The sequence below is a fragment of the Gossypium arboreum genome, chromosome 13, assembly GCF_025698485.1.
Source record: "Gossypium arboreum isolate Shixiya-1 chromosome 13, ASM2569848v2, whole genome shotgun sequence".
NCBI lineage: Eukaryota > Viridiplantae > Streptophyta > Magnoliopsida > Malvales > Malvaceae > Gossypium > Gossypium arboreum.
The window spans coordinates 91,773,313-91,784,284 of NC_069082.1; the positions used below are offsets into that span (position 1 = coordinate 91,773,313).

The window sequence follows — 10,972 nt, forward strand, 5'->3', positions numbered from 1 at the left end:
ATATTTGCTTGTCATAATTTCTCTATGCATGCAAAATATGAAAGCCAAACAAAAAATACATAATAGTGAAATGTGAAATTAACTTTATCTATTTATTGTTCAAATACATAGAAAACAATTACTTGTTTACTACAATATGGGAACATTTCCCAACACTATGGATGTTGGAATAACCCCATACACATTTTATTTGTTTCTCAGAACTCGAACACAAAGAGCATTTGTATTAGCAACAATATTGTAACCTAATTTTAGAAGGAAAATCTTATTCTGGTAATTTAGACTTCGAATGTCCAATCCTTCTTTCTCAATAGGGAAACAACAATCCCTACAATTAACTAAAGCGGGCTTTCTTTTTTACAAACTCGACCCTCACAAAAAATTATGTGAAAAATTTTCAATTTCTTTGCACACTGAAATGGGAATACGAGCAATATTCATAAAATAATTTGGCATAGCAAGAAGCACTGATTTGGTAAAAGTAAATCTTCCTACCATCGAAAGTCTTTGAGAATCCCATCCATTAAGCTTAGTACAGACTTTATCAACCACAAACTGGAACGTATCAATAGAAACCCATCTATGGAACATAGGCATCCCTAAATATTTTCCCAAATCATCCACCCTTGAGAAGCTGAACCTATCACTCACATTTATAACCATTGCTTCAGGAGTGTTGGTTGAAAAGAAAATTTGAGTTTTTTGTCTATTTACTTTATGTCAAGAATAAGAGAAAAAAGTACTCAAAATAGCATTAATTTGCTCAACACCTTGACTATCAGCCTTAGAAAACAGGATCGATTCATCTAAAAAAAAAGGTGTGTAACACCTGGACCTCGTCGAGAAAGCAAAAGTGGTTCCCAGTCATTATTGTCAATGACCTGATCAATTAAGTGACCCAAATGTTCCATTCCTGAGATAAAGGATCTCTTTGTCTCACCTCTCTTATTGGACAAAAAGGTTCCGTAACTGTTCCATTCCATAAAACCTGTATAGTCTTCAAATTGACACAATGCATAATCATTAAGAAAGCTTGCATCCATAAGTGTATCTTCCAAAAAGTCCCACCGAACTCTATCATATGCCTTCTCAAGATCAACTTTGATACCTATCTAATACTTTTACTTTTTTGTTATCTTCATGGTGTGCATTGCCTTTTGAGCAACGATAATATTGTCTGAGATATTACAACCTGCTATAAAACTAGCTAGATTTCTTCGTACTAATTTGTTCATAAGAGGACAAAGATGATTCACCAAAGTCTTAGTGATGATATTATAAAGTACGGTACAGAGACTGGTCGAACAAAATTGGTTAAAGGACTCTACACTCGTGGTCTTTGGAATTAAAACTAGAAGTGTCTTGTTTATACCAAGATCTAGTATGGCCCATTCCATAACACGTTGACAAGACAATGTTACCCACCAAATCCTATTGAAATTGATAAAATCTTACATGAAATCCATCAATACTTGGCACCTTCAAGGGTGACACACTAAAAACTACCTTTCAAACCTCTTCCATCGAGGCTGAAGCAATTAGATTCACCTTTTCATTCTTTAAAAAGATTGGAAATCGACCTCTGCAAGGAAAATGACCAACAAGTTAAGGATCCATCGAGTAGAGTTGTTTATACAAATCAATTGCATGTTTTTGAAGAACCTCATCATCAAAACACCAGCTAGTATTGGCAATTTAAAAAGCTTCAATCCTATTTTTATTTTTGCAAGTAAGAGTAAGACTATGAAAGAACTTCATGTTTCGATCTCCACCAGCGAGCCATTCACTTCTTGTAACACCCCTAACCCGTATCCGTAGCTAGAACGGGGTTATGGAGCATTGCCAGAGTTTACAGATCAATTATGGTTCATTTATGTCATTTACTATTCATTTTCAAAAATCAATCATAATCAATCACAATGTCCCTTATATGGGTCCTTGAAGCCCAAAATACATATTAGAATCGAGTTGGGACTAAACCGAGATCACAAAAAAATTTTCGCGAAATCTTAAAATTTTTCTTAGATACAAGGGACACACGCTTGTGTGGCCAGGCCGTATGGCTCACATGGCCAATGACATGCCCGTGTCCTAGGCCATGTGGGTATTCAATGTGAGGCACACAGCAGTGCTCCAGCCCATGTACTTACGCGTGTAACTCTCTAACTTGGGTCACACGGCCAGCCACAAGCCTGTGTGTTAGACCGTGTGGACAATTTAATTTTCAAAAATTAGGTGCAGGGGTTACACAGCCAAGACACACACCCATGTGCTGGGCTGTGTATCTCACACGGCTAAGACACATGCCCATGTCTCTGCTCGTGTGCTCAATTCTAAGCATTCTGTTTCTAGATTTTTAATATGCAAGGGACATACGGCCAAGCCACATGTTCGTGGATATGGCCATGTGTCACACACGATTGAGACACACGCTCATGTGGACAAAATAAGGCCATTTTCCAAGCCTTATCTCTCACCCTTTTTTCCTTGCACCTACATGAACACTTCAACATATTTTCAAACCAATTTGGTACATATAAAGCAAGCCAAAAACAAGTATTATTTATATTATATTAACACATAGGATTAAATGTTTAAATTTCCACAATTTCATTTATGTTTACTTAGAAGTTATTCAATTATACTAACTCAAATCCATTTATCATTTTCTTTATATATAAATATATATATCTTTTACCATTTAGCCATTCCAACATTCATCAAACATGATATGACCTTATATAATTACATCAAAATATACTTTCCACTAGTCATTCCAATGGCTAATTACAACCAAACATTTCATCATTTTACCTAATTTAGGTTATACATGTGATTATACTAAAATAAGTTTTCTATTCGTACCAAAACAAGCTAGAGGATAGTGTGATGAGGCTCTGACCTATCTCCAACCTTTATGAGTTTCCAAGTATTATAAAATAGAGGAAAATAAAACAGAGTAAGCATTTAATGCTTAGTAAGTTTGTATAACAGGAATTTAACTTACCATGTATTTACATTTAAGATTATTATACAAAACATGCATCCAATCATTTTGTCCAGCTGTCTAATCACATATACTCATCAAAACAGTTAGTCATGTAATTCACATGAATTTCAAGAAAATAGAGATGAGCTCATCAAACATAGATTTACAAGTATTTTAGGAATTTCTAAGATATAATCCAGTTAATTCTTATATTTTTCTCACATAAGAAATTTTGTCAATTGAATTGTTGAAATGTCGATGGATACCCAGGTAGTATACTCGAGGTATACAAATTAATGATCTGTCAAATCATGTTCAGCAGTACCCATAAGGGCACATAATCAGGAAGTACACTCTCGAGCCATATATCAGGATGCTCATGTGAGCCATGTATCAGGAGGCTTATACGGGCTAAACATGAAACTCATAAGAGTTTTAATCAGGAAGCTCATTAAGCTTAACAAGTAACTCTAAAGAGTTATTAATAGGGAGCTCCGGATAGCATAACAGGGAGTTCCAGCAAGCCATGTCAGGAAGCTCATAAGAACTTATATCAAGATGCTCACGAAGAGCTGCGTTTATGTCCGCAATAAATGCTAGATCACAACCGATCAAATCATGTAACAGGACGCTCAAAAATAGCTACGGTAGTGCGCAACATATGCAGGATCACTACCGATCAGGATGCTCGCAAGAACTATATAACAGGAATGCTCAAGAAGGCTTTTAATAGGATGCTCGTCCAAGCTATAATGTCCTCAACATATGCAAGACTATAATCAATACAGGAAAATATTGTATCCATCGCATTTCATTATTCAAACGGAACTTATCATTTATCGAGCAATATCGGGCATGTGATTAATTTCATACATTAAACATTTATGCAATTCACACAAATACAACATTAAATTCAAACATATTAATATACATAATTAAGTTACACGAACTTACCTCGATACTTGTTTGTGTATGATAATCTACTAATCCGTCACCTTTTCTTTTCCTTGATCTAACCCTTTATTTGGTCTTTATGGATCTAAATAAATGAATTTAACATCAATTTAATCCATCTCATACTCAATTGAACTCAATTCACTTCTTAGGCAAAATTACCATTTTGCCCCTTTACTTTTCATAAATGATAATTTTGTCCCTGGGCTCGAAAATTAAAATTCATGCAATTTAATCATTATTCCAAGCCTAATTGATTTTTACATGTCTTAATAACAGCCCATGAATTTCACAAAAATCAGAATTTTTCCACGGGTTTTACAATTTTTAAAATTTAGTCCCTAAATCATAATTTCATTAAAATTCTCTTTGTAAAAGTTATTTATCTATCAACAACCTTTTATTTTCTACCATAAATTTCAAATTTTTTGTATTTACATACATGGAAAAATTTCTGTACTTTGATATCTTTGCAAATTAGTCCCCTAAATAGATAGATTAAGCTATTCCAATCTCAAAAATATAAAAATTACTAAAAACGAGACAAGAAAACTTACCTAATCAAGCCAAGAAAGTTTGCTTGAACATTTTTCTCTTTCCTAGGGTTTCCATGTTTTAATTTGGGGAAGATGATGAAAATAAGATGATATTTTTTATTTAATTTAATTATCATCTTTTAATTTTTCTACTTTCCAATTTAGTCATTTTCTTTTTCTAATTTTCTATGGATGATTCACCAAAAAATATCTACAAACTTTTCTTAATGGTCTAATTACCTTATAAGGACCTCAAGTTTTGAATTCCATAGCTATTTGATACTTATAGATACTAGAACTCAACTTTTGCATTTTATGCAATTTGGTCCTTTCCACAATTAATCATGAAATCGGTAAAATTTTCTTAATGAAATTTTCATACCTCATTTCTATCATAATGCAATTCATGCAATAATATTAAAATAAATTTTCTTTCTAACTCAGATTTGTGGTCCCGAAACCACTATTCTGATTTCACTAAAAATAGGTTGTTACACTTCTCGACTTTTGGTACCAAAAAACTTATTGGAATAAAATTTTCTCTAAATAAGTTCTGAGATTCAATTCACAGGCTTGAAGTTGCATAGAGTCGTGAAAATCCAACACCTTTTGAACTCATTCTAACTTTGTTGTAATTTTCCACTTTCTTGCAAAAATGTTACCAAAGACTCGCTTTTTCCAATCTTGAATCGAAGTGGAAAACCTCTTTTAAGTTTGAAACAACATCCACTGAATTGTTCCATGTATTTTGAACTAATTCCTTGAACTATGGATGCATAAGTCAACTAGCAAAGAATTGAAAAAAAAAAGGTTCACCACGAGTTGAATGAGTCGAGTTCATGGATACCAAAAGAGGTCGGTGATCGGACTTAAGCTTGTGGAGAAGGTAGACTATAGCATTGGGCACAAAGGATTCCCAAAGATCATTACAAATAGATCTACCAAGGTGTTGAAAGAGATTACCTCTATTCCAAGTGAACATATGTCCTTGAAACCCCATATCATGGATGCCCTGTCGAAATAGAAAATAACGAAATAGACTACAACTCGATCATTTAGTTACTGTGCCTCATTTCCTTTCCGCATAATTTAAAATCGAATTAAAATGTTCGACCATGACCCATGGTTCTACAATGTCACTAGCAAGAAGATCCAAATATTCCCAAAGAATTTTTCGATTGGTTAGTGTGGGCTTGCATAAATTGTTGTAAAGAGAAATGAAGTAGGACTAAAATTTCTTTGAATGCGCATGTAAACAAATGGAGGATAGACTATCAAAACTTCCATAGAAATATTATCATTCCAAAATTTCCAAAGACCACCTGCATAACCATTAGCTTCAATTCGAAAGAATTAGCAAACCCCAACTTAGCAATAACATTGTTTATTCTTTTTCCGCGAATACATGTCTCGAATAAAAAAACAAAATCAGGATGGAACTCCCTCCTATATTCCTTAAGAAAATTATGAAATTGAGGATGATTGCCCCTTAGCAATTCCAGAAAAACATTTAAATATATTCATAATCATAATAATATAATAATAAGTTAAGAAAACCAGAAAAAAAAACAACTTAGGCCAAATCAACATCAAGAAGAATCTCATCATCTTACACATTAACCAAACCATTGCCTACCTCCATGGCTGAGTCTCCTTCAAAAACCTGAGTAGTTCAAGCCTTCTAGTGCCATAGAAATAGTTATGGTAGCCACACCTTCGAACATACTTTCCATAGGCTCCTGCCTTGTGTTTTCCCCAGATGCACCTATCTTAACCATTATTGGTATTTGTCTAATATTTTCTCTCATACTGCCTTGATTTTTCCATAGTAGCAAGCATATTACCCGTCACCAAATGCTAATTGTCTGGGTATACCATATTCTTTGTCATAACTCCATGTGTTTGTCGAGGCTCTGTTTATCCAATTTGATGTTTCGTTAAGGTACCCATCATATTGCGAATACATCTCCAACTCTTGCTGACTTGTACAATCTAGTTCAGGATGGTTGACAATAATACAATGGTCTTTGCTATCAGTTTTGGGAACATCATGCACGACCTCATCCACTGGAGTCATTGCTTCGTCTTTTCATTGGAGCAGATTTATCATAAATAATCTTTGGTTCTACATAATTTCTTCTTGATTGTATACATCGTCATTTTAACAAGCAGATATATTGCATTCCTCATCTCAACTGCTATCATCATCAAATTCATCATCAATTGTATCCATGATTAAATTAAATAATCGACAAGGTATCTAAAAATATAAAAAATAAAAATAACATAAAATAATGAAAATAAAAATAATTAAAAATTATTACACTATCTAACTCGTTCATCTTTCGGTTAATATTATTTTACAAATCAATCAATCTAATAACAATTTTTACCGTCGTAATCCCCGGCAACAACGCCAACACCTTGACCGCCTCCAAATGTGTGAACGTTTAGAGTAAAATCGTGCAAATAAAATGTCTATAATAAAGTGTGGTATTTGCAAGCAAACAGATCAAATTGTAATATAGGTTAGTGTTACAATGAAACACTAGGAAGTGTTTCAAGGATCATACCCAAGGGATTGCAAGTTAGAGAAATTTATTACTAAAATAATTAAAGAAAATAATTACTAATCTAATCAATTTACAAGTTAGTAGTGTGAATCTAAATTAAAATATTAATTAAACTAATTAAATTAATTAAGCCTAATTTAACCTAATGGAATTTCCTATTCCTAGTGTCAATGATGCGAGCTTAAGCCTATGTTCGATTAACAGGTAGAAGATTAACTTTCTTCAATTGTTATAATTTTAATGATGAATTAATTATTAACTAGATAATATTACCTCTCAGCCTCTACCGCCTAACTAATCGACTAGCACACGCTTACCTTTAGGCCTCACTTTCTTGATCGGGATAAATTCATGATGTACTCGGTAACCTCGTATCTCAATCTGTTTACCTATATCACTTCCTAGGGTCATCGATCATAGGGTCTAAAAACACATGAATTTATACCAATTAATTCATAAGAGAAACCCTTGTTTATTTGCTAACTACTCACACATACACTTGTTAAACTACTTAATCAATTAAACAGTTTCATAATCGAAACATGCCAAATATAAATAAAGAAAATTTTATACTAATATTCATACAAACTTTAGTTGATCAGGTTAACGAAAATATAAATAAAAGAATAAGAGATAGGAGAAATTGCTCATTGATAAATCATTAAAGCACAATTTTGGAACAATCTCCGCTCGCAATTGGATTCACATTGGAATAGAAAAGTTCCGACTAAGCGAATATAAAAATAAACTAAAATTTAAAACTAAAGAAAAATTGTATCTCCAAGTCGACTTCCCTCTAATGGGGGTTATAAGGGTGTTTATATAGGAAAATATTAGGTTTTTAGGTGCCTAAAATACCCTTGATACTTTGACTGTAAGTAAGAAATAAAAAATAAGAAAATCTACCCAAAATACGGCTGCTAATGTCAGCATTGCGTCATGATGTCGTCTAGGCTATGTCGCGACACTAGGTTACAGTGTTGCGACATTGAGCTAGTGTCGTGACACCCAATTTCAGTGTCGCAACATCGATGGCTGCTTGTTCCAGGATTTTGTTTTTCGCTTCGATCTTCGGTGTCGTGACATGAGATGCTTGTGTCACGACATGGATGTCGTCCTTTGTGTTTTGGGGCCTAAAATGACACCGTACACAGTCAAATACCCTATTAGTTATTCCTGAGGCCCAAGTTGGCCTATGAATCATCGAAACACTAGAAAATGTATAAAAATGCTTATTTTGCTAATAATTTTGTCTAAGCTACTAAAACAAAAAACGAAACAAAATAACATAAAATAACTTGAAATCAAGCTCATTAAGTGCCAAAAATAGTCTAACTTGTTGCAACAAATTGTGGCATATCAAAAGACTAATAGTCTTTATGTTTTGTAAGGTTTAACGGTGACTAGTAAAACAACAAGTCCCTTGTCTATTAAAGAGTCGAAGTCGACTCGTTTGAAGCAGAGACAATTTGGTCATAGGAGGGAAAAATTTATTATTGTTTTGAATATGAGAAGTTCTCTTTTGGGTGTAGAATTTGGAAAGACAGAGCATTACATTTGTGGAAAGTAGACTCGAGTCAGTTTTGATTTGGAAGTATACAAGTCGAAGACTAGAAGTCTTTCGGTTTTAAAGTTCAAGCACATGTTGGACTTAGTTAATATCCTGTAAAGTTCAAGATAGGCTTGTGAGAGGCTCGATAAAAAAGATATTATGGAGATACGAGTCAATGTGGAGATTTGTGGATTATGCCTCACATTTCAATCAGATTAATACACAAATAGAGAGCGACTTCACAACGAGGAGCCATGCGATATCACGACAACGAAACAGGGAAGAAGCAGAAACAACGTCGCAACGACACGATAGAGGACGTGGCGATGTGTCATGCAATTTTCTCTATTTTCTTCTTCCAGTCAAATTCTGATTATTTGTCTTAGTCGAACTCTAATTAGTGTATATTATTTTAAGATTATTTGACCTACGAATTTAGCCTATAAATAAATCATTTTCTACCCTAGAAAGATTAACCCATAACATTTCAGTATTAGCTTTTACAAGCTTTCAAGGGATTTTGTATTTAAGTTTTGAGGGCTCTTATTTTTGAGTTTCAGGGTTTAGTTTTTACCTCCATCTTTGTACTATTTGTTTTTGCTGATTTAGTGAAATCATCTTTGCCTATAGTTTTTTATCCTCTTTAGATAGGTTTTTTCCACGTAATATTTGTGTGTTTGATCTTTTTCAAATTTTTTGTTATTTTTCTTGTTCGCTGCTTACACGGATTTATCCCCAACATTTGAAAAAATAATTTTTAAAAAGGCACGTATTAGTAATATTTATCAAATTAAATTTATATATTTATTTCAAATATAATAAGAGTTAATTATATTTATCAATTAAAGTAGAGTAAAGATAAATATAAAATTACAAAAAATGAAATATTAAATATTTTTATTTAACAATATATAAAAGAAATAACTTGTAAGAAATTATTAATAATTATTTAAATTATAATATATTAATATTCAATCCATGATGAATTTTTGTATTATTTTAATATTAAATGTTTATAAAATTAAATAACATTAATATAAATGATTATAATTAGTTAAATATTTTAAAAATATTTTGTAATTACATTACATTTTCAATTCATTAATGGTTTTTAAAGAAATTCATTAAAATTTGTAAAACAAAAACTAATATTATAAAATTATTACAAATTTAATATACACAGTTGACCCATGCATCGCAGGAGAATACAAATTAGTTTAATTTATTTAAACAATTTTCTTTTAATTATATGATTCTAAATTTCCCACATTAAACTAAAAACAAAGAAAGAAAATCCTTGAAATCGATTAAATTAAATGCTTATTCTTCATTTTGGTAAAGAAGTGATGGACAAAATTATGGATTTTGTTTGGTATAGAAGATAAAATTAATGAACTATAAGGAATTTTTATTTGCTTTTAGTTTAGTATGGAAGATTCAATATCATATAATCAAAAGATATTTGGATTTTGTAGATTAAATATGAGTTATGTGAGTTGTTTTAGTTAATGATGATTTACAAATATAAAAATAAAATTTAAAATTTTAGAAGGAGGTTAAATTAATTAAATTCAACAATTTATTTAATTGATTTTGATGTTTTAAAATTTAAATTTTCAATATTGAAAAAATTATAACTTTTAGTAAGGGAGAAACAATTTTAATGCATTATTTTAGTTTCTATCTCTTTTTACTTTAATCCTTAATTTTTTACCCATATCAATATTTAAAAAAATATTTTTCGAATGACCAAAATAAAAGAGTAAACATCATGTGGCATGTATTATTAACTGTTAGTAGAGATTTAATGTCTGTGCAATTAAAATAAAAGCGTCTTTAATGAAGATGACAAAATTGTAAGGATATATTTTTAAGTGACTAAAATGAAAATATTTTAAAATTTAGGTGACCAACCAAATAAGTTACCCAAATAAATATTACATGCACTTAGAATTAAGGAAAGCCAAGCTCTGAATAATTGAAGTTATGTGCGTCCTCAACTTCAAAGATGTACTCAAAATTTAAGATTTAAGAGATAAAAAAAAATTGAGCTCAACTCTAATTCTGTCATTTTTTAAATTTATAATATTTTATATATTATATAATTTATAATACATAAAATTAATTTTATAATAATATACTATACTATGAAAAATGTTAAAGAAGATTATATATAAAATTTTAATAAATAAAATTATTAGATATTAAATAAAAATATATTTTAAAATTTTTAAAATAACATAATTCAATATGAATATGTTTAAAATAGATTAAGTTAATCATAAACAAATATATGTAAATTTGATAAAATTGTAAACTCATATTCATATAATAACCAAAGAAAAATAAAATACATTAATATAATAAC

The 10,972-nt window shown here is 31.1% G+C and overlaps 1 protein-coding gene across 1 annotated transcript in view; it reads right to left on the bottom strand.

Annotated features, from left to right (window-relative positions):
* The window catches only part of LOC128286825 (zinc finger BED domain-containing protein RICESLEEPER 2-like), a 52,732-nt gene extending 46,176 nt beyond the window's left edge, over positions 1-6,556 (bottom strand). The window contains exon 1 of the mRNA XM_053024555.1: positions 6,324-6,556. Within this exon, the coding sequence (XP_052880515.1) occupies positions 6,324-6,556 (233 nt within the window). The remainder of the gene's footprint in view (positions 1-6,323) is intronic.
* Between the last annotated feature and the right edge of the window lie 4,416 nt (positions 6,557-10,972).